We start from the raw sequence: 26,180 nt of genomic DNA, 5'->3' as shown, positions 1-26,180 counted from the left end.
GGCAGGTTTGAACCCAGCCAGGGCCTGCTAAACAACAATGACAACTGCAACAAAAAAGTAGCCGGGCGTTGTGACAGGAGCCTGTAGTCCCCGCTACTTGGGAGGCTGAGGCCAGAGAATGACTTAAGCCCAAGAGTTTGAGGTTGCTGTGAGCTGTGATGCCACGGCACTCTACCGAGGGCAACATAGTGAGACTGTCTCCAAAAAAGAAAAAAAGAAAAAGAAAATGGAATAAAGAGGATAGAGAGAATGGGAGACAGAGAGCAGGAGAGAGAGACATGCACACAGTAAGGGGCTGATGCTCCAGATACTGTGGAAGTAGATTGGGGGAAGAAAGAAGGTGCTAGAGGTGGGGGAGCGGAGGCACTGTCCCCAGGTTCAAGCTCAAGTCTGGGGGCTCAGCAACAGGCAGGAACAGAGGCCTGAGTTGATGGGCCCAACTTAGCACCACAACCTCCCATGGCCCCAGGCCTTCCACATGGCAGGTGGGTGGCTCAGGCCTCCCATGGCACTCAGCAGTCTCTAGTCCTCCAGAAGGAAGGACTTGTCCAGAAAGGAAGCTTCCTGGGCCCGTAGAGGTGACCCCCAGGTGGGAGGACCAGGGAGCAATAGAGCTGCCCTTTCTGGGGCCTAGATGGGGAAGGGGCTGACAGCTGAAACTGAGTCAAGGATTCTGTGCTAGCAAGAGGCAAGCAAAGGGCCAAGTGCTGGCATGTTCATGTTCATCTAGTACACGATTCCATACTATCTTCTTTCATTCTGCCTTCCTTTGTCCTCTGTTATTACTGAAACTCCCTGGCTAGGCCATTATCTAATGGGAGAAGCAATGTTTTTGTTCTCACCCACTTGCATGGCCAGCAGTGCCAGGTACCCCACAAAGTACTCAGGACATGTCTGCTAACCCAAATGGCACTGAGGCCATGGGTTGCTGGTCCCTGGCCTTGATCCCCACCTCTCAACCACATGAGGGCAGTACCAGCTACCCTCCAAGGCCCCCAGCCCAAGAGCTGCAATTGGTCCGAAGCAAAGCCAGCCAGACCCGTCTTGGCAGGACAGCTGGGTACACCTAGCTGGAGCCGGGAGGGGACAAGAGGCAGCAGTGGGTAGATGGTATAGTGTGTCACCTCCTGGCCACTCCGCACCCCTCAGGGATTGTGGGGGGCTGGGGCAGGTGCTGTCCCCAAACCAATTATAAACAAGGCAAAGGACAGGCTGTGACTTCCCTTGGCAAACAGGAGAAAACAAATCGGAGCCCCACCCACAACCTCACTGGCAGAACTGGCGGGGAGGACAAGGCAGAGAGCTCAAGGCCTTTTCCAGCTGTGTACAACGTCCCTGGGTATTAGATGGTGAAGCGCCGGCAGGGTAGAGACTATGGTAGAGCACTTTTTTGTGTCATGATTTCTGGGCACATGATGGGGGCTCCATTCATTCCACAAAGATACACTGATAGCCACTGTATGTGAGGTTCCCTTCCAGGCACTGGGGCTTGGCATGGAACAAAGCAGACCAAGCCCCTGTCCTCAGGGGACTAATTTGGGAACCTCCCACTCACCTGTCAACTGACCAGCTCAGACTCCAGGCCCATCTCCCCCAGGGTTGAAGGGCCTGCCACCACCTCTCCTTGCCTCTACCGGCTTGCCCCCAGTTCCCTCAAGTTTCCAAAGGGAACTCTACCCCCCACACCCCCAGGAGCGAGCTCCTAGGTTTCTCATGACTAGTGGCTACTTCACAGCCCAGGACCTCCTAGAAGATGATGAAGACACCAGCGCCTCCAGCAGGGACCCTCTCCTGTCCTCCCAAATCTGGGATCTGAGCGAGGAAAAGAAAGGAAAATATCTTCTTTTTGTGTGTGTCTTATCATTTTTACTATTAAGAAATATGATTTGGGGGCAGCGCCCAGTGAGTAGGGCGCCGGCCCCATATGCCGAGGGCGGAGGGTTCAAACCCAGCCCCGGCCAAACTGCAAACAAAAAAAAAATAGCCGGGTGCTGTGGCGGGCGCCTGTAGTCCCAGCTGCTCGGGAGGCTGAGGCAAGAGAATCGCTCAAGCCCAGGAGCTGGAGGTTGCTGTGAGCTGTGTGATGCCACGGCACTCTACCGAGGGCCATAAAGTAAGACTCTGTCTCTACAAAAAAATAAATAAATAAATAAATAAAAAAGAAATATGATTTGAACCATAATCAAATACTTGCCCTCCATTGGGTGGAAAAGTAAAATAAATTGATGGGCTTTTCAACAGCCTGGATTCAACAAGGTGCAGGTCAACTTTGGCCAACACCACCCTATTCCAACAATGCTACTTTAGCTTCAGGGACCTCCGCAGCAGCTTCAGACCCTGCCCTGTGTTCCAGCGACTCTCAGCTACTGTTATCCTCATTTGTCCACCTCATCTTGCCTTAATCACACACCATGTATTTAAGTACTTGTCCCAGGGATCGAGACCAAGAACTATAAAGCTGAACGGAGGTCAGTTTAACAGGAAGTGGGGCAGAAGGTGGAGGGAGGAGGGAGGACTGACTGAAGGGGACACCTCAATGGTCTCAGAAGTAGTCCCTACCCCTGGGAATCCCTGCCTTTGATAAGGAGACAGACCTAAAAGATCAAAGCAATAAGAGTAGCTGCAAAGCAGGAGGCCTCTAAGACAGTGATTCTCAGAGTGTGCTCTGGGGACAGATGGCATTAGCATCATCACCTGATGACTTGTCAGAAATTCAAATTCCAGACCTTGTGGAAGTTGCAGGCCTACTCATTCAGAAACCTGGGAGGGGGACCCAGAAATCTGTGTTTTAACATTCTCCCAGTAGATTCTGATGCATCTTCAAATTTGAGAACTACTGCCCTAAAGAAAGGGCATTAGAACCATCTGGGAAATTTAAAATAATGATGCCTAAAGCTCCTCTCCCCGAGATTCTGGTCCAACTATATTTTTTAAGAGCTTCCCAGATGATGGTGATATCCAGACAGGCTGCAGTAAGAACAATCCCCCTGGTCTCCTAGAAAGGGGTGCCTGATAGAGAGGAAGATTTGGGTTATAGGGAGGGAGTAAGGAAGGGAGAAAACATGGACCCTGGCTTTCTGGATAAAGAGTCTGGTGGAATTCCTGGATGAATCCCCATGGCATCACATCTTACTTTGGGACCTCCGCTGTATGTATGAAAGCTAATAAGATGGCCTGCCCCCAAGAAAGCTGGACAGGAGATTGGGGTGGCCAGACTTAATTTCTTCTCCTCCTTAGACCCACAACTTAAAATCCAGGAAAGAAAGCCAGTAATGTACCTGCCTGTTGCCTCTCAGCTACCCTCTGCTCTTACCCACTGCCCCACCACTCCACAGCAAAGCATTTCCTATGTGCAGGATAAATCCCAGACCCTACCCTATCACTAAGATTTCATCTCTACCCTCAGTGACATTCCAGCCAAGGGGATCCATATCTCTGGTATAGAGTGGAAGAGGGGCAGGCATCAGGAGGGCAGCGGATTGCTGCAGCTAGAAGTGGGTGGTGAGGGGCCCAGCCAGATACTACCCACAGAGACCAAAGGGGCAGGGCAGGGGTGACAGAGATGCTGCAAACATTCCCAAATCTCCTCCACTGTCACGTTAAATGAGGAGACCAGGCTGGGTGTGATACAACAGGGAGAAGTAGGGATCAGGGCCATTGAGTCTACAAAGCCCCACATAAGGTATGACATTAGAGGACATTAGACACATGGGAATGCCTGTTTGCAACCCACAGGTCTTTATTCCTTTCCTGAAGCCCTTTATGCCACTATTTCCTCACTTGAAAAGGAAAAATAAAGAAATATATGAGTTATGAGCTAATTGCACTCATATTCTCAGAGCTGCACATGCACCGACATGCTCAGCCCTCATGCAGCACTAATACGCAGGTGCTACAACAACTCTCACTCTTTAATTATGGAAACTGAGGCACATGGGGGTTAAGCAGTTTCCCTAGGCTCATGCAGTATTAAGTGGCAGAGCTGGGACTCCAAGCCAGCTGGCCTGGCCCCAGAGCCCAGGCTGTCAACAACCCCCTGACCAGGGTGCCCTGGCCCAGTGCTTAATACATGGTGGCTATGGCTACATCCCAAGAAAAACTGCCTGGTTACTCAGCCTGTAGCTAGAGCTTGATTCTGGGGACTTCAGGATCCTGCAAACACCCACCCCAATCCATACTCCTTCCTTTATGTAGCCTTTCTTGCCCTAGTGCCTTTGGCAAGGATCTGTAGAAGGTTTGCATTGAAAGGGACTCCACAGATGATCTAGGCTCAGGGACTTGGAAACAGACTGAGCAAAGCAGTAACCTGCTCCAGCCACACAACTGGTCAAAGGCAGAGTGGGGTCTCTCCATCCCCAGTCCAGCACTCTCAGGACTTTCATGGCCATCCCATTTTCACCCAACAGTCTCCACAGCCTTTTCTCCACATCTGATTAGGCAAGCACTGCTCAGAGCTTCACTGTGAGTTGATGGATGTGAGTTCCCAGAAGGCTGTTAGTGAGTCTGTTCCCTTTCCTTCCTGAGTACCCAGGAAGCCTTGTCTGAACCCACCTCCTCTCTGGCCAGTCAAGACAGGTTCCAGTCAGGGTTCCTTTGGTCACTCACCCTGGCAGCTCAGAAGAGCGGCCAGGAGACAGGTGTGGTTCTAGGGCAGGAGTCTCAACAAGTTCCCACATGGCTTAGGGCAAGAAACCCTGGATAGAGAAAAGAAGGTCCCTAGGCCACCATACTCCCACTTTAAGAGATAACTCTTTGGAAATCCTAAAGTGGTCTTCTTTAGGGATTAAGAACATGGATTTTGGAGTCAAGTGGACCTGGGTTAGAATCCTAGTCCTGACACTGCTAGGCTGTGTGACTTTAAGCAACTTGCTTAACTTCTCTGAATCAGTATAAAGAAAACAATAATTCCTACCTCACTCTAAAGAGTAAACACACAATGAATGTTGGCAACTACTGCATGATAAATTTTTATTATACTATTGTTCTAGTACAGCATAAAGAGATGACATTCTATTACTATAACATTGTATTATTGTTATACTCTTATAGACACACATATACAAAAGTCATCTATTCACCCGGACCTAGATACCCGTAATCTCACACCTACATATACAAACTCACGCCCATTACACAAACCCCACACTGACCCAGAGAGCAACATCACATACTCACCATGTAGTAGGAATTGCTCCTCCCTTAATCCTCACAACAGCATTATAAGTGTGTGCGCTTTGATCTCCCTCTTTCAGAAAAGGACATACATAGAACAGTGTGTACACACACTCATTGCGTAGTGCGATGTGGACATTTCTGGCAGCTCTGGGTACCCTGAACTCCCTCCCTCTAGTCAGAGGAGGCCAACCCAATTTCCACAGTCATCTCCAGGGCAGCCCCAGCCGGGCCCCAAGTGCTGACTGCCCTCCATCCCCAGGACAAAGGCTCAACCTGGCTTTCATGACAGCTGTGGTTGGGTGGTTGGGGAAACCCCTGCTGCTGGCAGAAATCTAGTTGACTTTGAAAAGGAAGAGACAGAAGCCAGGGGGTGACTGGGCCACTCCCTGTGGGGGCAGGTGCTAAGTAACTCTATAAACTCCGCTAATGATGCAATTATAGCCATAACAGAGCTGGGGAGGGATCAGGGCCAGAAGCCAGACCCTCAAAGGGCAGACAGGCCTGAGGGGTGGGAGTCCCCTCCCACCTACTATTCAGCTTCCCAGGAGCAGGCTGACACCACCATTATCCTGGTACCCTGGATGGGCTCCTGCAGGCCCTGGTCAACCCTTGCCCCCCTCTGAGTCACCAGGCCGTTAGCCCTCAAAAGCCCAGCTGCTCTTTCTGGATTCCATGCTTACCTAAGATGTCCCCTGCCCCATCCCCTGTACATGGGGACCCCCCCAGAACAAAGACAGCTGGGTCCTCACTTGGCTGCACCTGAGGTGAACACAGCATAACACTGCAGCTGGAACCCACCTCCTGAACTGTTTAAGCAACACAGGCTCTTGGAGCATGGAGCCACCCCAAACAGCCCTGCCCTTGATTTACACCTTCAGGTTCCCAGCTCTCCCAGTCCCAGCAGCCAGGCGACTGGCAAATAGTAGAGGGCCAAGTGAGTTGAAAATTTTCCTGGGGCTGGGGAAACCGAGGCATGGTAAAAACATACCGTCAGACTATCGTGCAGGGCTCCTAAGGTAGCCGACCCTTCCCCTTCCATTGCCTTGCCACTGCCTCTCCAGGCCAGCCAGGAACTACTGCGGGCTGTCTCTGCCCAAACTGTGGGCTCCCTGAAGGGAGGGCCTGGGGCTGCGTTCTGAACTGAGCACATCCGCATCTGGTCGCCCGAATGGAAATCAGAGACTAGTCTCCCAACTCACCCCCAATAGCCCAAGACGCCACGTCTGGGCCAGTGGAATCTCGGCCAGGGTGGGTGCAGGGGCCTGAGGCTACGCCCTAGAGGCGTCACTGGGGACCTGCATCGGCCTTGTCCCCTTTCCTGTTAGATAAAGCACCCCCTCACTTGGGGAGGGTGGGAGTGGGGCTGTAATTAACCTACACTTCGTCCCGGTGCGCTAAGTCAAGAACTGTGCTCAAATTTAATCCAGAGACTAAGCGCTGAACCGTCCCCAGAACAGACAGGGCAGAGAACGGCGGCTAGAGCTGACAGGGGTTCGGCGAAAGCCGCGGCGGTGTGGGGCGGCGGAGAACGGAATGCGGGGGCCGAGCAGAGCAGGAACCAGCCCCGCCCGGGGCGCCCTCCCTTCCTCCCCCGGGGCGCGGGGCTAGGGCGCGCCAGGCGGCTGCGGCGCGAACCTGCTCGCGCAGCCCGGAGCCGCTCAAAGCAGCCGTGCGTGAAGCCAGAGCCCCGCGCCGGGAGGGGGCGGAGGGCGAGGACCCAGCCAGCATCTGCCCGCTCCCTTCGAGAAGGCGCGCGTACACGCGGGGCCCAATAGCTGATGGGGTACGCGGAGGGGGGCCAAGGAGCGCTGAAGGCGGGGAGAGCAGGGGGACGAGGGTTCTGGACAGCCCGGGGGTGGGCGGCGCGGACTCGGGGGTTAGGGGGAAGGGAAGTGTTTTCTGGGATTCGGGACCGAGAGACGGTGCGGGAAACTCCGGGATCGGGCGAGTGCAGGGAGCGCTGTGGGAAGCAGAAAGCCGGGCGCGCGGAGGGTGCTCTGGAGTTAGTGTTTTCCGGGGGTGAAAAAGACTACCCAGGGACTCTAGAAGCACAGGGGTAAGGACGGCTTCTTCCAGACGCCGAGCTGGAGGAAGGGAGGCGAAGGGAGGGAGAGATGGTACTTCCACCCGCCCCTGCCCCCGCCCCCCTCAGCAGCCCAACCCCTAGGGCGTGGCGCCGCTCCGGCCCTCCCACTCCCCGGGACCATCCAGGCTAGGTCTGGCCCTGCCGGACTCGGCCCCTGAACACCTCCCCTAACTCCGACCCCCTCCCCAGCATCACTCGCCTCAGCCGCGTCCGGTGCAGAGGGAGTGGGCGCAGGGCCCACGCGTCCCTGAAACTTCTTGCGAGTTCGCTGCCTCCCACCCCTTCGACTCCCAGGTCCCCAGCCGGGAAGGCCCATGCCCGCCCCAGCCCCTCCCGCCTGGTTACATAAGGTAGCGGAGAAGCCGCCCCCGACCCGGCCTGACCGGAGGGGCCGCAGGGGCTCCCCGGCTGGGCTAGCAGCGCGGCTCCGGCCACGCGCTGGGCGACCAGGACTGGATGGACTACCGGGCGGGTGGCGGCGCACACGGTCCTGCTCCCTCTCCTGCCGGCATCCCCCACCTACCCACCTGTCTTGGGGACCCACGGGATAGGGGCAGGAGACTTGGGGCTGATGACTCGGGCCCGCCGTGCGCCCCTTGCCCCCGGCCCCGCTCACCTCACTCTGAAGGTCAATCCGTCCGCCGCCCGCGCCCCGCGGCTCCAGCAACTTGTCCCAAGTTTGGGTGCCTGGCCTGCGAGCTGCGCCCGCCACCCGCTCCTGGGCTGCTCCGACTCCACGCCGCCAGGGAGGCCCGCCCAGTCCGCCCTTCCCTCAGCTATCGGCGCCGCCGCCGCTCCCTGAGTCCAGCCCGCGGCCGCCGCCTCCGCTGTCACCGAGCCCCGCGCGGGGCGCCCGGGCTCCGGCTGTCACTCCGCGACCACTTCCCTCAGCGCCCGACAGAGGGCAGCACCCGCTGCGCCCCGCCCCGCCCCACACCCCACCAGTCTGCCGCGGCGCATGCGGGGAAGTGTAGTCCTCGCTGTGGCCCGGCTAGGCACGCCGGAAGTTGTAGTCCCGCGGGCAAAGGCCTACTGGAGTTTGGCATTTGACTTGGAATCTTTGTTCCTCTTCTGCCCCTTTGCAGTTTTTCCTCCCTCTGTTAATAATGTCCCGAACTAAGGCTTACTATGTATGCTGTAGCCTGTCTGACCCTCAAGGAGGGACCTACAGCATGCTGTATTTCTGGCAGTCTCGCAAAGATACAGGCTCCCAGCTGACTGTCATTGCCGAAGAGACTCCTCTGGTGGCTCTAGTTTCCCTCCTGGTTTGGAGTGGAGTGCTGGAACTTTGATTCCTACCCCTGAGGATAAGGGGCAAGGCTGTGTTCAGCCTGGATAAGGACACGGTAAAAATATGACTAGAATGGAGCCTGACCCCCCATTATGGGTTTTCCTTTTATACTCCCTTAGCAGCTTGAGCTCTTATCCACCACCATGTTGCTGGACATGATGTCTTTTCATACCCCCTTCCCCTGATGGAAGGTAACAGGGTGTTGAGACATCATTCTCTGCTTTCTCCCCACCCCCACCCCCCACCCCCGTTCTCCTCCCCCACCTGCCATGTTCCCTCAGGTTTCTGGATATTTTGCTAGGAGGAGCCTAAGAAAGACAAGGATGAAGTCTAGAAGGACAAGACCCTCTTGCTGAGTTGGTTAAACCAAGTGGGCTTGATTGTATGTGACTCACGTAGCTAATCCTCTTGTCCACAGCTGAGGGCCAGCCCTCCTTCAAAACGGGTCCTGGGACATAAGAGTCTGGGTAATAATACAATCAGCCTAACTTAGCTTCTGCCTCCTGAAATGAAACCCTCCTGGAAATAGTTTCTGGAAATATTGCCCTCTCCTCCCAAAGGATCCTATGACTTTTACAAGTACACATAGGCATCCAGCATTCCTCAGAAACTTCTAGTCCAAAATAGATCAGCAGGTGAGGGGATGGATGCCTAAACCTGAGGTGTATCACACCATTCATCACACTGCTAGTGGACCTGTTTGTGGGTCCCAATATCTCTGGGGTGGTTCTGATGGTAATTTGGTAAATTGGATCAGCAGAGCATTTCAGGTTGTTAGAGTAGGGCTCCTTTGCCTATCCCCCATGATGCCACTACCACTGTTTTCCCTCTCCAAGGGCAGAGATGGGGGCAAAGGGAAGATACGAATGACTGTATGCTTTGAATAGAGCCCATTCTAAGCCATGCCTTAGAGCACATTTCTCTTAGAATCTCCATGACCCACCAGGAAACCTCCTAACCATTTGTGGAGAACATCCATCAGTGTCAAATTTGCCCCTCACTCTCACTCTCCCAATTCCCTGAGACTAGAAACACCTTACAGGCCACAACTCCCCTCCAACAACAAACAGGCTGGCCAACATGAAAAAGAACTATTTATTATTAGAGAATGTCCAGAGTCCAAAAAAGGAAGGCTGAATCCAGAGGGGACAAACAGAGAGAACCCTGCTACAGGGTGCAGGGCCAAGAGGAGGAAGGGAACCCACATGTCCATGCAGCAAGTCTAGACTGCGGAGGCAAAGCCCACCATGTTGTTGGTCATGTCATAGATAGAGTAGTAGGCCCTGAGGAAGACATCTCCGAGGATCCACAGGGGCTGGTGGGACGGAGAGATCAGGTAGGTAGCCTCAATTCCCACGGTGCAGTGGCCCTGGTTCTGCTCAACACAGAGAGTCAGCATTCATTCATTTGCTCACACATTAGCTGGGTACCACTAGGCCTGAGCACTGGGCCAGAAGTACAAATGCAGAAATAAGTGAGCCAAGGTCTCTGCCCTTGAGGGTTCATAGGCCAACTGAGCCACCAGAACAGGGACTGATGGGAGGGATTTCTGAAACAGGCAAATTCAGGCTGCAGTGGTCTTCTGCAGGGTCTCTTCTCCCCATGGTGAGTAACTTCTCTTCCCATAGGCCTCCCTTTTGCTACCAGTTTGAGCAGATCAGCATGGTGGTGAAACCTTGCAGCCAGGAGAACTTGGATTTAAACCTTAGCTTTTACCCTAACTAGCTGTGTAGACTTGTTCATCCTTACTAGCAGTGTAGCCTGTTCAGTCAGTTACTTAACCTCTCTGAGCCTCCAAGTTTTCATTTATAAAACATAAATGAATAGCTTCTTCATCAAATGTTGTAATAAGTAAGTGGGATAGTGTATATGAAGGGCCTTGCACAGGCTCAGCAAAGAACCTAGTGTCTCTCCCCGCTATTTAATATTAATTGATAATAGATGACACTTTTCTATCTCATAGCCTTGTTCCAAAGAATGGGGTTTAGAATTAATGAGTTGGTAAAATGAAACAGTATTGCAAAGAGTCAAGAAATGGCAAAAGATAAGGAGGCTGAGCATTTCTGGCTCCCCACTCTTTCCTCCCACCCCTAATCATGGTGGCTCAGCCTGTAGGGAGCAAGACTTACATTAATGACGTATATAGTGGGTGGCAGAGGGAATGGCACACCGTTGATGACGAAGGTGAAGATGGGCAGGGACAGGATCTTCAAACAGTCCACAACATACTGCAAAAAGAAACAGGTCCCCAGTTGCCACCTGAGAGAACCCACCAACCCCATCATCCTAGCCCTGGGATCCCAGGCTTGAGCCCCAGGATGAGCCCCAAGTCTGCTTTTGGCCTGGAGGATGCAGCTCCAAGGAAAAGTCCTGTGTAGAGAGGGCCAGAACTGCACATGTGGACTCCTATAGAATAGAATTCGGGGAGACCCAGGACTCTCCACTACCCCAGAAACATTTCTCTTGCCTGAATTTTCCCTATGAGAGATTGAATCTCTGTCTTTTCTCTGAAAGTGTCCTTTTAAAACACATAGATCTGCAGAAAGAGCACTCCATTGGTCTCCTGAAGTTAGTGGGAATAGGTTAATTAGGCAAATCCTTTGCTGGGCTCAGGACAGAGAGGGGCAAGGGGGTATGGCCCTGTGGAGTGAGGGAGGTGTGGATTACAGGTTAGCTCTTGGTACTCACCTAGCCTTACATTCCAGTTATTTTACTATTGCCCTAAAGTCAAACAAGTGTTTAATCTGTTTTATCTGAGTGACTGCAACTCAGAAAAAATTCTTGCCTACTAGTTACCTTTCATCTTTCCTCAGCACAAGCCTCTGGCCTGCCTGAACCTCTAAGCCCTCACCCTCCTGCAGCTCCAGTTGGCTGAGGTCCCTCCCCTTCCCCTTTCTTAGGTAGCTAGAGGCATGGAGGCCAGGTTAGACTATTCTTGTGTTCCCAGCCCCTGGGCTGGCCTCCTCTGGAGAAGGGGACACTCCCATTAGACATACCTCTCTTTGTGAGTCCACCCTGGCCCCTAAGGTCTGCAGAATATGATACAGGTAATTCTGGGGCACAGTGAGCCGAGAGGTACCTGTGTCCACGATGGCCTGGCAGCCGTGAACACATAAGCCAGAGCGCTTATGGCCAAGGATAAACCTGAATGGGGAAAGATGGGAAGCCTCATCACCATACCAGTTCAAGGCTGCTGAGGATGGACTCTCCTCACCATTAAGGGACAGGCAGCTGGTCACAGAATCAAGCTGTACTTATGAAAGTAAGGACCCTGCAAAGGGCAATCCAGCTATTCCCTTGAGCATACCATTCTAGAATCTATCCAAGGCCCCCAAATGGCCATGGGATCTATTCCTAAAACATTTCAAGGAAGGTTCCAAAACACTAAAACCAGGGTTACTGATTCATTGTAAGGCTTTCCAGTATATTAGTAATCACACTCTTCATTTCAAATCTATAAACCAGTGGTTCTCAACCTTCCTAATGCCTTGACCCTTTAATACAGTTCCTGTGGGTCGCAACCCACAGGTTGAGAACCGCTGCTATAAACCACCTGTAATATTTATAGATGGGGTTGGACAATAGGGTCTCTAATGTTCAGGATTCCAGGTTTTGCCTCTCCCTATGTTGTCCCAGCCCCGCCCTTCCTCTCCAGGCTGACCTGAGAGGTTTGACGGTCCTGCAGAGGACAGTTGTGGCTTTGTGGCGACAAGCCTCTACCCCCCCACCCCCCAACCAATCCTTGGTTGTGTCTATGACGGGGGGTGCCTTGAAGCCCCCATGCCAAGGGAATGCCACATCCCAAGACCCCACCAAACTCACTCATCAATGGCAATCTGCCAGTACGCCTTCCGGGTGACGGGGAACCAGAAGACCATCCCCCTATACAGATTGTTGTCCACACCCCCAAAGATGACAAATCCCTCACGCTGAGAGCCCATGGTTCTGCAGAGACAAAAAGAAGGGTAAGTCAGGGAGAGCTGTGGGAAAGGACTTCCCTACTCAACAGTCACCTTCAGAGAGAAACACAGCTCCTTCCCTGGCTTCAGCCAGGGCATCTCCCCTCAGACTGGAGCTCCCCGAGGACAGGGCTCTCTGCTTGGGCTCAGAATTCCCAGTGTCTCAGGCTCTAGAATAATGCCTCCCTCCAGAGGAGTCCCCTTGTTGTTGGAACCCTATCCCATGGCCCCATTTCTCTGCCTTCTACTTCATGCCACTAGTGGAACATGTCACCAGGAGCCTAGTCCAGGCCCACCTTATTACTTTTTTTTTTGCTGGGACTGGAGAGAGGGCCTTGCTGGAAGGAAGGAAAGGACATTATATGTTTGTTCCAAAGGCCTCCCCTAGTAGCTGGAGCGTGGAACTGGGTGGAGCTCCTAAAGGTTACATGCAGACAAATTGTAAATACAGGAAGGGTAAATTAACAACATTTGTAATGGGGTGATATTGCTGAAAGTCATATTCAGGTATTTGAGCTTTAGAGAACAGATGCTAACCATCTCTAGAAGGTGCTTGGCTAATTCAGAAGAGGAAAAAAGGGGAGGCGCCTGTGGCTCAGTGAGTAGGGCACTGGCTCTATATACCGAAGGTGGCGGGTTCGAACATGACCCCACCAAATTGCAACAAAAAAATAGCTGGGCATTGTGGTGGGTGCCTGTAGTCCCAGCTACTCAGGAGGCTGAGGCAAGAAAGTATCGCCTAAGCCCAAGAGCTGGAGGTTGCCATGAGCTGTGACGCCACAGCACTCTACCGAGGGCAACAAAGTGAGACTTTGTCTCCAAAAAAAAAAAGAGGAAAAAAGAAGTTAGTCCCAGGCCACTCAGCCCCACCCATCAGCCTGCTTAGTAAGTGTTGGCTGGCGCTGGCCAGGATAACAGCTTGTTAGAAGTCAGTGGTGGACCTAGACCAGAAGACTCCAGGACCAGGCTAGAACAATAGATCAAAGAAGATGAAGCAATAGATTACTGTACAAAAGAGGTATACAGGTAGAAAACATTCAGTCAGAGGAAATGAGCTAGCTGGGGCCCAAGGCAGGAGGCAAATCCTAGAGGTGCCAAGAATCAGAGCAGCAACATTCAGAGCAAAGTTCAGCCATGTGTGAGAAAGTTCTGTCCAGACCAAGGCCAAGGAATACAAAAAGTCAGAATGAGCTAGAGATATACATAGGAGAGGGAGATGCCCAGCAATAAGTCCTGGAACAGGAAGGGCTGGAGCCACAGGTCTGCTGGGAGGCCTCCAAAGTCCAAAGCATTGAGCTTCAGTTGTCCAGGGTCTGCAGGGGAGGGGCTGGAGGTGGCGGTTCCTCACTTGTTGAAGTAGAAGCTGAAGACGGAGCTGGTGAGAAGGTGCCTCTGCATCATGCTCTGCAAGACTGTGGTGGCCCCACCGACGGATAGGGAGGGGTAGCCCATACCCAGGATGCCATCAAATCCAGCGTAGATGAAACTGGCACTGGGCTGACTCTGGCTGAGGCCAAACTCCTGGTTGTGGATCTGGATGTTCTGGATCTTGGGGGTATGGAGAGCACACCAAGGAGAGGAGGTGACAAGTCTGATTTCACCTACCATCCCTAGGTTTCTGCAGAGACCCCTCAAGCTCCCTTCTTCTTCCCTTCCTCATTCTGTCCTTTCCAGTTTTGGCAGGTCTTGCTGGAGCTACCTCTTCCAGGTAGCCTTCTCTGACTGGTTCCACATGCCTCCCCACCCCTCTTCTTCTTTGAAATCCTCAGGCTTTAAGCTCCTTAAGAAAAAGGACCATAAGCTGGGCATGATAGCTCAGTGGTTAGAGCACTGGCCCTGCACACCATGGCCAATGGGTTCATAGCTCACCTGGGCCTGATTAAGAAAATAAAAAAATACAAAGAAAAACACAGACCTTTCGGCAGTCTCAGTGGCTCACACCTGTAATCCTAGCACTCTGGGAGTCCGAGATGGGTGGATCACCTGAGTTCAGAAGTTCGAGACCAGCCTGAACAAAGCAAGATCCCTGTCTCCACTAAAAAAAGGAAACTAGCCAGGCATTTTGGCAGGTGCCTGTAGTCCCATCTACTTGGGAGTCTGAGACAAGAGGATTGCTTGAGCCCAAGAGTTTGTGGTTGCTGTGAGCTATGACGCCAGAGCACTCAATCCCAGGGAAACTGAGTGAGACTCTGTCTCAAAAAAAATAAATAAATAACAAAATAAGAAAAAGGACAATGTCCGTCTCATCCATTGTGATGTCCCTGTGCCTAACACATCATGGCCAATGGTGACTGTCCAAGGAGTCCCTGAATGAGCCTCACTTGTCCTGCATTCCTTCATGCTTCAGGCAAGTGTCCCTGCTGGCTCACAGATCACAGATCTGCCCTCTATTCCCACACTGGAGAGACAAGGAAGCACCCACTTACAGTTAGAGTGTCGAAGGCAAAAAAACCGAGGAGAAGGCCGCTACCGTAACTCAGGAGAAAGGTCTTCCCTTTCGTGGAGTAGGTAGAAGATGCACTGGGGTTGAAGCGAGAATGGCTGGCTGCAGGCAGAGAGAGGGGACAGAGGGTCAGACTGGCAAATGAAGACAGGGCCACTGGCTGTCAGGCCCGTAAGGCTACCACTTCTGCCTCTCACCCAGCCTGAGCCTCAGCAACCCTCCTCCCCAAGCCAAAAGGATCCACCAAGGCTCCTAGTGTTGGAAGGCCCATGACAGCTGGTCACCCTTGGCTCCAAAGCCCCCTCCAACTTACAGAATCTTGGGATGCCACAGGACTGTAGCCTCCCTGTGAGTAAGGATGCGTAGAACCCAGATCCCCAGTCTGTGTCCCTGGCTCTCAGCAGAGCACTTGACATAGCAGGTGCCAACTAATTTAATCACTCATCAGATAAGAGGTAAATGGGCCTCAGAATTACCCTAACCCTCCAAGACACCCCAAGTGCCTCAACCTTCTCCTCATCAGGAAACTGATCATAGAATCCTGAGCTAGCATGAGAGTGGACTAGCCGTCAAGGGACCCCTTGCGCCAGAGGGGTCAGGACCCAAACCCCAAGGCTTTGGCAGGGACCAGGACAAAATGAATACTATTGGTCTCCCAAAACTACACCAGTACCATGATGTCATCCTATATTCTGTCATGTCTCTTGGAGATGCTCAGTGAGAACTTAATAAAGTAGAAAAGAATGTTGTAGAATTGAGTAAGATGGAATGGAGCAGAAATTATTCATGTGGCATGGACAGAATGGGGTAGAGTATAACAAACTGGAGTGGAATGGAGTGGGGTGAGGTGGGCTGGCATAAACACAGGGATATAACTTGGTCAGCAGGGAAGGTAAAAAGCCACCCAGCTGCAGGACCAGCCTCTTCCCTCTGCCATGGGCATGCTATGTGACCCTGTATAAGTGCCCACTTTGTCCTCCCCAAGAATGAGTTTCCCCCAGCAATTCCTCATGAAGTGTGGCCCTCCCTGGTGGTGTCCACGCCCTGCCCTGCCCACTACCCCTCCTGGTCCAGCCCAGCACTCACTGCAGGCCTGGCTCTGGCAGTAGACAGAGGGTACCCAAAAGTTGGACGATCCAGTGTCAAAAAGGACCAGGAATTTCTGGGGTGGAGTCCCAATGCTGATCTCACCAAAGTAGGAAGCCTGGGGAGCCATAGACAGGCTGTTAGTTCTGAAGGGATTCCAGGGCCCAGGCTTCTCTTTGGGCAGAGCAGTGACAACACCTGCTCCTGCCCGCCAGCCTGTACCACAATCAGGCGCCAAAGTCTTCCTAGCACACCTGCTCAGAGCCCACTGCCCCTTTGTCTGTGCCTGCTTAGGATGGTCAGTCGCAGAGGTGTCTGTGGGCTCAGCTGCTCTAGGGAAGGGAGCAGACCACAGGGCAAGGTGGGAGGGGCAAGGAGGGGTTGTGGCTTGTCACTCAGCTTGGCTGTCACCCTTTGGCAGCAGGAAGAGGGCCACCCCGAAGAGGATCAGGACTTACATCCATGTCAAGGTTGGAGCCATTGGTTATACCGAAGTCGCCGAAGTGGTACTTCCAAGCGGGGTCGTAATTCTGAGTCCTCAGGAACTCCTCCAGTACGCCCTTCTCCTTCATGTTCTCTCGGATGGACTTAAATCTCATCAGGGGGACTCTGCAGAAGGGCTGTGTATCAAGGCAGGCCCCCTTCCTCTCTTTCCAGTCTCCCCCCTCTCCGTCTCTGACTATTGCCTCTGACCCTGACACCCTGTCCCCTGAGTCTGTTGCTTATGTGTATTTCTTTCCCTGACTTTCCCTCAGTTTCTGTTTCTCTGTCTATGTCTCTGTCACTGTGTATGTGTCTCTCTCTGAGTCTTTCTCCCTCTGCCTCTTTCTTCTCCTCCTCTTCTCTTTCTTTCAAGTTTTTTCTCAGCATTTGCTCCAAGATTCAGAGAACCATTAACTTCGCTCGTGCATGCCCTCATCCTATGCCCAGGGTCCACCCTGTCCCTCCACTCTCAAATACCCCATTATTTCCTTCAGTAAGGGGAGAGGGACTTCAGGCATTATTAGGCCTTTCCAAGATATGCACACTTTTTAAAAGGAAAGATTCAGAGATGGCAAAGTTCACCCCAGAGTCTCTTCCTTTGGTGGCCATCAGACACCTGTCACCAGCTGAATGAGACTGAGCATGGAGGAGTGAGAATAGAACTAGCTGGAACTCGGGAAAGAGGACCCTAGTTCTGCCCCTTCTGTTAATTGTGTGGCTCAGCATCATCACTGCTTTTCTCAGGACCCCAGGACCAGCGGGGAAGTTGGCCTGGGTGGTCTGGAGCCCAGATCAGCTTGGGCTGATCTGGAATTGGAACTTATGAATTATGGTCTCTGCCCCTCTCACCATGGCCAAAGTCACCCCCTTGGCTCTCTTCCTCCCAGGACTGCTTGCTGCCATTGCCAAAGAGTCTCTGGAGATTCACCCAGGCCTTACTCCAGGCCCCAGAATTCCTACTTCGTTCACTGCTTTCCCCTTCTCAGTCCCTATTTCCTCAGGACCCTGCATTCCCCAGAGATCCCCTGTTTAGCCCCTTCATGCTGAGCCAAGAACACTGACAGTTGCTTCCTGCTAACCACCTCTACCAAATTTGCACTGGAAGTTTCTGAGAGGAGCAGCTGGCCACCTGATGAAGTACTCTTCCGGGATGGACCACAGGCTGTGGTGAGTGGCAGGCAGGGAGCCTTCAGCCATCCCGTGAGCCCTGTCACCTAGAGCTCTGGGAGTTTTCTCCTGGTCCCTCAGGGTGTAGAGAATTACATTTACTGCTGCTTCTGCTTAGATAATTTTGGCCTTAAGAAATTTTTTAGAAGATTGTCTTATCCCTTATCCAAAAAAGCATTGCTCCTTTCAGTGGGAAGAAATTCTTTGCAGGCTGGCTGGATAGCTCATGCCTGTAATTCTAACTCTCTGGGAGGCCAATGCGGGAGGATTGTTTGAGCTGAGGAGTTCAAAACCAGCCTGAGCAAGAGTGAGACCCCGTCTCTACTTAAAATAGAAAAACTAGCTGGGCATCATGGCGGGCGCCTGTAGTCCCAGCTACTCAGGAGGCTGAGGCAAGAGGATCGCTTGAGCCCAAGAGTGTGAGGTTGCTGTGAGCTGTGTTGATGCCATGGCACTCTACCCAGGGTGAAAGAATGAGATTTTCTCAAAAAAGAAAAAAAGTAACTATATCCAACATTCAGAGGCTGCTAGGACAGTAGTCACCCCTAAATTCTCTGTTTTGGGTCCATCTTTTTCGCATCAATGGGTGAAGGAACGGTGCTTTTTCCCTTTGGGCTAGAAATTGGCTGAAAGCGGGCACTGTGTCTCCTCCCATTTCAGAGTCTTGTCCAACACCAGCAGAAATGTCCCCTCTTCCTGCAGGAATTCCAGAGCAGAGACAGGTAGAATGTCCCCTGGCCGAGCTGTCCCGTGCAGGGTTTTAGGCTCCCACTCAGCCTCCCTGTACCAGCAGCCAGGCTCCAAACTTACCTGATCACTGCTGCCTCCGAGAGCTGGAGGCAGACAAAGGCCACCGCCATCCACTTCATCATGCCGGTTCCCACCCAGCTACAGGGGAAAAGCCACTCCGAATTCGGCAGTCTCACAGGAGTGACGCCTGGCGCCTTCCTCTTTTATACCCCGAGGACCTAGCTGAGTCCCTGCCTCCTTGCCCTTAGGGTAAGCATGTCCCCAATCTAGTGTATACCCTATGCTTCATGTTTCAATTGTTTCTGTGGGATTTTTTTTCCTCTTGAGGCAAAATAACAGATTTTTCATCTTATTGACTTTTTAACACAAGCAGTAGGGACCAGGAGGTGCAAGTGATCAGAGAACAAAATTGCCAAAAGATGAAGTGGCAAAGATTACTTCTTTTTTATTGCTGTTTTTTTTTTTGTTTGTTTGTTTGTTTTTGAGACAGAGTCTTACTATGTCACCCTCGGTAGAGTGCAGTGGTATCACAGCTCACAGCAACTTCAGACTCTTGAGCTCAAGCGATTCTCTTGCCTCAGCCTCCCAAGTAGCTGGGACTACAGGCACCTGCCACAATGCTTGGCTATTTTTTTTTCATTGCAGTTGTCATTGTTGTTTAGCAGGCCCGGGCCGGGCTTGAACCTGCCAGCCTCAGTGTGTATGGCTGGCGCCCTACCCACTGAGCTACAGGCGCCACCCTTGTTTGGGGTTTTTTGAGACAGAGTCTCACTTTATTGCCTAGGCTAGAGTGCCATGGCATCAGCCTAGCTCATAGCAATCTCAAACTCCTGGGTTCCCCCAATCCTCCTGCCTCAGCCTGAGTAGTTGGGACTACAGGCAGCTGCCACCACACCTGTCTAATTTTTCTAATTTTTAGTAGTGATGGGGTCTTGCTCTTGTTCAGGCTGGTCTCAAATTCCTGAGCTCAAGCAATCCTCCTGCCTTGGCCTCCTAGAGTGCTAGGATTACAGGCATGATCACCCTGCCCAGCCGAAGATTTCTTCTTGTCTAGAAACCAGAGGCATGGTATGGGCATTTGGGGACAAAGGCCAGAAAAAGGTAAAGCCAGAGTGAGGGGCATGGGATCTGTAATCAGGGTTTCTCAGCCTCAGCACTATTGACATTTTAGCACAAACAATTCTTTCTTACAGGTCCTGTCCTGTGCACTGTAAAATGTTTCACAGCATGCCTGGCTTCTACCAACTCAATGCCAGCAGTAGTCCCCCCCACACACCTTGTTAAAACCAAAAGTATCTCCAGGCATTGCCACACGTCCCCTGGGGAGCAAAATTACTGAGAACTGCTGTTCTGTAGGTGATTAGATTGCAGGCTCACTCAAGTCCTGATTCCCAGCACCCTCAAACCCTGGCTGACGCAGGGCTCAGTAGCTAGGATAATCATTATGAAAATGCTGGTAAGAAGGCTATGCTGATGGTGGTAATAACAGCAATGTCGGGAGGGCTGATATTGGTGGTGGGGCTGGGAATCAGAGCTATCTGGGTGACTCTGGAGGCTTCCTAGGTCAAATAAGACATTAGGAGAAATTCTTAACATAATTCAGCAAGTGGTCAGGGCACACTCACGGAGTAAGCCACCCTGGCTTCTGGCCGTGCCTTTCATCCTAGCCTAGAACAGAGTGCTTCTGTCCTTCATTGCCTCTTCTCCTGCCCCACTGTGCCATTGCCCCATCTTTCCTTCTCTTAAAATACCTATGTCCCCCCCATTACGCTGTCCCAAACCTTGTCTGTCCCCCGAGCCTGACCTACAATGTTGCTCTATCCTTCATCTCCAGCTCCCACCCCCACCCCATCTGCCCCACTCCTCCAAGCCCACTTCCCATTTACATGCTTCCCATTGCCTAAAGAGACCTAGAGCTGGCCCAGTGTTTGCTCCCCTGGCCCAAGCAGGGAAGCTCTCCATTTTGGGATGAGTGGAAAAAGTTCCCATATGAACACCTTCTCTACTACCTAGTATCCTGTACTCAGGGTTCTAAGAAGATATGTCATGTCCTCAGGCCCCAGGCAGAAAGCCAGGACCAGACAGGTTGAACACTGATAACATCCAGCCATTGGGGGATTTTCCACGCTGGCCACTGCTACCCACTGCCCAGCCAGAGCCCTGGAGCCTTTCCTACGATGGGAAAGGGGAAGGAGGAACTAGAAGTCTGCCAGGCCTGGCAGAGAGAGGAAGGTCCTGGCCTGTTTGTCCCTCTAGGCCAACTCAGCTCCCGTTCCTTTGTGCAAGTCTCCAGAGATACACTGGACCCTGGGGTGGAAGGTAAGGTGGAAATGCCTTCCTTGGGGTGCTGATCCCTAGATTTGCAACAGCAGACAAAAGAAAGTTAAAGGACCCTTGGGATTTTGCCAAATCCTATGACTATAGCAGAGTCCATGGGATCTCATAAGTCTTGTGAGGTCTACCAGGCTTGCCAGTGTGGGCCTTCAGGGATCCTTTCTTTATCTGGTAGGACCCCGGGAATCTAGAGGCTGTCAGGCTAATTTTCCAAAGCCCCAGTCTCACCACATCCTCGGAGCATCCCTGGCAAGCTGCAAGGACATCCCTGCTTGGCTGCCAGGCCCTGGAAGTCTGTAGCCCCTGACTATCCAACCTGATCTTCCGTCAGCTCAGTCAGTCTCCTCAGAGTCCCCAGCAACCTGAGTCCCCTCCCGTTCCCAGCTCCTCTCACTCCTATATCTGGAAAGCCCACTTTTCTCCCTTCTCTGTGTCAATTTCTGGCCTCCTTCGAGGCCTCTCCTCCTGTAGCCAGAGATCGACAGAGCCTGAAGACACCTTAGAAATCATCCCAGGCCACCTTCTGCAAAGTACAGAAGCCATAGGACACCTGGCCGCCTGGTTCCTGCCCAAGTTCTTCTTCTACCCCTGACTGCTTCACCCCAGCTGGTGTCCTCCCCTTAGGACTGGATCTCACACTGTGTGGAATTGCCTTCCAGTTGTTTCCTGGGGGTCTGTTACTTTTCTCCATATACTAGAAGCTCCTAGAGAGCAGAGACTGAGGCTTCTGCATCCCAGTGCCAGGCCTGGAGCTCAGGAAATCCTGAACAGCAGTGGAGCCCATGGGATTATTCTCAGTGTGGTGTAGTTAGTTATATCTCCCACACCCCATCATCCCAGTGCTCAGATTTCCACCCCACACCTCAGAGGGCTATTGTCAAAATCCAGGGCCTGAGATGCCCTCATGGTAATGGTCTCCAGGAAGGGGGCATTTTCTTATCACTTTATAGTCTCCTTTCCTCTAAGCCACCCCTGCTTCAAAACTTATCAAAGGGGCTGGGAGCGGTGGCTCACCCTATAATCTTAGCACTCTGGGAGGCCGAGGCGGGTGGATTGTTTGAGCTCAGGAATTTGAGACCAGCCTGAGCAAGAGCAAGACCCTATCTCTACTAAAAATAGAAGAACAAGCCAGGCATTGTGGTGCATGCCTTTAGTCGCAGCTACTTAGGAGGCTGAGGCAAGAGGATCTCTTGAGCCCAAAAGTTGGAGGTTGCTGTGAGCTACAACTCTAGGATACTCTACCCAGGGCCACAGAGTAAGAGTCTGTATCAAAACAACAAAGGAAGTTGAAATTGTAATACTTAGCACCCTTCTGAATCACCTTCCAGCTCACTTAGATTTTGTTGTTTTGAATCTTGCTCCGTTGCCCTGGGTAGAGTGTGGCATCATCATAGCTCACTACAATCCCTTGGTTGCAAACTCCTGAGCTCAAGTGATCCTTCTGCCTCACCCTCTCAAATAGCTGGGACTATGGGTGATGGCCACAACATGCAGCTAATTTTTCTATTTTTTAGTAGAGACAGGGTCTCACTATTGCTCAGGCTCATCTGGAATGAGACTCACCTTAGCAGTCCTGCCTCCAGGAGAGTGCTAGGACTACAGGCATGAGCCATTGCCCCCAGCCACACTTAGATTTTAACGTAGCTGTGATCAGTGTATAAACGCAACTTCTGGTTTTCTCACTTTGGATTACTCACATTTTTACACATTATGACAGGCCACATTCTTATCACTTTCAGCGGCCTTACATTGCTCTCTTATCTTGGTAGCTAGGATAACTTGCCCCTGTTCATTTGGGTTATTTCCAATTTCTCATTCTATCAATAGCACTTGAAGTTCACAAACTGAAAATCATCCAAAAGAGCACAGTAATGAGTCATTAAAGCGGAGTCTAAAGAGGCAGAGGTAATGGATTTAAGGTTGGCCCAGGGGTCTGGTTTTCCCTATATACTCTAACCCTGGAGTTTGCTGCCTCAGCTTGGGGGACAAATACTCTATAAACCTTACATCTTTGGCAGCTATCTACATGAATTTTTAGCTATAGTTTCGGCTATTATCTTGATCTTATAGTTTTTTCTTTAAATGTTTTATGTGTGTGTTTTCTTTTGTTTGTTTGTTTGTTTTTGAGACAGAATCTCACTTTGTCGTCTCCAGTAAAGTGTTATGGCATCATAGCTCACAGCAACCTCAAACTCTTGGGCTCAAGTGATTCTCTTGCCTCGGCCTCCCTAGTAGCTGGGACTACAGGTGTCCACCACAATGCCCAGCTATTTTTTTAGAGATGGGGTCTTGCTCTAGTTCAGGCTGGGCTCGAACTCATGAGCTTAAGCAACCCATCCACCTCGGCCTCCCATAGTACCGGGATTACAGGCGTGAGCCACCGCGCCCAGCGTTTTATGTGTGTTTTATACTTAAACTATTAGTTTGACCAAACCTCTTAGGGACATACTAGACATGAGATTTATGCTTTTTTAATTTTATGTCTTTATTTACTTATTTAGAGATGAAGTTTCATTGTGTTGCCCAGGCTGGGGTACAGTGGCTATTCATGGGACAATTGTAGCATATTGCAGTCTCAAATTCCTGGGCTCAAGCAATCTTCCCACCTCAGCCTTCCAAGTAGCTGGGACTATAGTGAGCGCCACTATGCCCAGCTAGCTTTTTCATTTTTGTTTTGGCATAATTCTAGACTTACAGAAAAGTTGCAGACATAGTACAGAATTTTCCCCACATTCCTTTCTTCCAACATCTACTATTGTCAGCATCTTAGTAATAGCCATGGTACAATTATCAAACCCAGGAGATTAACCCTGATGTACTACTATTAAGTATTCTACAGACCTTATTTAAATTTCCCCAATTTCCCCACTACTGTCCTTTTGCCGGTCCAGGCTCCAGTCTAGATTCCCACATTGCATTTATTATTCATGTCTTTTGAGTCTCTGCCCACTCTGTGATACTTCTTCAGTTTTCTTTGTCTTATATGACCTCGCTGATTTTAGAGAGTACTGATGAGTTATTTAGGTCATTCTGATGTTTTCTCGTGTTCATCAGGAGGCATGCATTTGGGGAAGAATACCACAGAGGGGATGTGCTTTGTTCAGCTCGCCACAGAGGATTATGTATGACTTGTCTTATCACTGCTGATCTCCCCTCCATCTGTCAGTTAAGGTGAGGTCTAGCAGGTTTCTCTATTGGAAAGTTAATGCTTTTGCCTTGGTAATTTACAAGCACCTTCTGGGGAGATACTTTGAAACTATGCAAGGACATGTCTTGTTTCTCACCATCTTTTGCCTACTAATTTCAACATCCATTAATGGTTCTTTTCTGCAAAAGTCATTATAGTGGTATTTGCCTAACAGTGATTTTCTATTTCCATCATTTCTTCTACATTCTTTAACGAGGATTCTACTTTAAGGAAGAAGTGAACTCAAAGTTTTAAGATGGGCTTTTCTTCCCCTGCCAAGATTTTCCATCATTGAGGGTATGCCAAGCAGAGTGCTTCATGTTTGTTTAATCAGGCAATCCTCACCACAGTCCCACAATTCTCAAAATAGGCTTCCTTTTCTCCATTCTATAGAGGAGTCCTTTTTATCTATCTATTTCTCAAATATCCAGAAATAGATCTCTATGTCTAAATGGATAAACAGATTGATTATTTTCTCTGATCTGTTGGTTAACGTAATTTTGCTTGTAGATGACTGCTTACTTGTCTGGTTCTTGAGGAAAAGAGGGTATATTGGGTGCATGGAGGAACATATCAGAGAGTGACCAGCTGCAGGAAGAGGAAGGATAGGGTGCATCCTCAGGATCAACTAGGATCTGAGATCCAAACCCTACTCAGACCCTTTCTCTGTTTCTCCTTTCTACCTCACTTCACTTCCTCTTTCTTTCTCCCTGTAGATTGATTTTCTCCACATAAATGACCAACAGCAACTAAATTTTACCTTTTCAGAGAAAAAGTGAAGCCACAATTCTCAGGGAAGTTTTCTGATTGGCCTGTCTTGGGTCAGGTGCCCACTCCTGGACCCATCAACTGCACCCACCACTTTTTCCTGGACTGTAAATAGGATAATGGGTCCTGCCCTGCAGGTTGCTGTACTAATTCAATAAGGTCATGTTGATGAAGGTGCAGCACAGTAACAGAGCCAGCCCTCACTATCAGCTGAGTCTGAATCATTTTCTTTAAATTGGGCACTGGGCTGGAAGCAGGGGACGAAAAGGAAAAAGAATCATTGGGGAATGCTGATAATATCTTGTTTCTTGATCAATGTATCAGTTATATATGTGAGTATGTTCGGTTTCTGATAGGTGTACCTTTCTGTGTATGTATTATACTTCAGTAAAAGGTTATATAAAAATCATATTTTAAAAAGAGAAATAAGAAGGAGGATGAGGAGAGAGAATAGAAAGAAGACAGAAACAAGAGAACCCCAAAGGCAAAGGGGGGGAGTCAGTCTCTGTTCTTGGGGTTCCAGGCTGTTGGGAAAACTCACAATCACCCACATGTAACCACATAGCAGAGAAGCAGAGGTGAGTTTAGGTGAAATAAAGATGAGAGTTTTTTTTTTAATAACCACATACTTTTCATAAGGCATTTTAGCACAAATATGTAATAGATCTATCACACCCACGATTTCATGGACATGGTGGGTTAAGACAAGCCAATCTGCCAGTAATTCTGGGTAACCACAGGACTCCAATAGACCTCCTCTGTATACAGCTGGGTCTTCTGTCCCCCAAAGTTGACTTCTTCCATAGTGTGGCATCCTGTTGGCTGTGAAACAACAGTCAGACTCAGGAAAAGGCAGGCACAGAGTGACCAGACCCCCATTTCTGGAGCCTACGTTCTGTGTCACTCACCAGCCATGACCCCCTTTGTCACCCTCCTGCTTCTCTCAAGCCCCTGAAGGCCCAGGATCAGGGTGGATTAAGCATTTAAGGAGCACAGGAGGAAGCTCCTGGGCAGGGGCCTTCTCACCTGCCTAGATACTTGTTGGCACTGGGATCCAATTCCACTTAAGAAATTTATGACTGTGTGGGCGGCGCCTGTGGCTTAGTGAGTAAGGCACCGGCCCCATAGGCCAAGGGTGGTGGGTTCAAACCCAGCCCCGGCCGAACTGCAACAAAAAATAGCCAGGCGTTGTCCCAGCTACTTGGGAGGCTGAGGCAAGAGAATCGCCTAAACCCAGGAACTGGAGGTTGCTGTGAGCTGTGTGACGCCACGGCACTCTACTGAGGGCAGTAAAGTGAGACTCTGCCTCTACAAAAAAAAAAAAGAAAAGAAAAGAAATTTATGACTGTGATGGCCCCAAGCTGCAGAGATGGAAGAGTAGGCTTGGTTCCTTATCCTTTCAAAGTGAACTATTTCAGAGGGGTTTCTGACTCCATCTGATTTAGGCCAAG

The 26,180-nt window shown here is 50.8% G+C and overlaps 2 protein-coding genes across 4 annotated transcripts in view; both read right to left on the bottom strand.

The window, feature by feature from the left end:
• TFEB (transcription factor EB) overlaps nt 1-8,142 on the bottom strand; it is a 56,773-nt gene extending 48,631 nt beyond the window's left edge. The window contains exon 1 of one of the 3 annotated variants that reach the window (XM_053601968.1): nt 7,878-8,142. The gene's annotated coding sequence lies outside the window, so the exon portion shown is untranslated. Of the gene's footprint in view, nt 1-5,175; nt 5,740-6,163; nt 6,424-7,877 lie in introns of those variants that run through there. The other 2 variants (XM_053601970.1, XM_053601969.1) reach the window with 2 other exon arrangements.
• Nucleotides 8,143-9,671: 1,529 nt separating this feature from the next.
• On the bottom strand, nt 9,672-18,559 carry PGC (progastricsin). The gene is made up of 9 exons (XM_053601979.1): nt 18,501-18,559; nt 16,499-16,649; nt 16,041-16,158; nt 14,938-15,056; nt 13,860-14,059; nt 12,375-12,497; nt 11,549-11,696; nt 10,682-10,780; nt 9,672-9,927 (listed from the first exon to the last, which is right to left on the bottom strand). The coding sequence occupies exons 1-9, from the start codon at nt 18,557-18,559 to the stop codon at nt 9,775-9,777; spliced, it is 1,170 nt and encodes a 389-aa protein (XP_053457954.1). The 3' UTR covers nt 9,672-9,774.
• Between the last annotated feature and the right edge of the window lie 7,621 nt (nt 18,560-26,180).

The sequence above is a fragment of the Nycticebus coucang genome, chromosome 9, assembly GCF_027406575.1.
Source record: "Nycticebus coucang isolate mNycCou1 chromosome 9, mNycCou1.pri, whole genome shotgun sequence".
Classification (NCBI taxonomy): Eukaryota; Metazoa; Chordata; class Mammalia; order Primates; family Lorisidae; genus Nycticebus; species Nycticebus coucang.
This window is presented reverse-complemented; position numbering and strand designations above follow the sequence as displayed.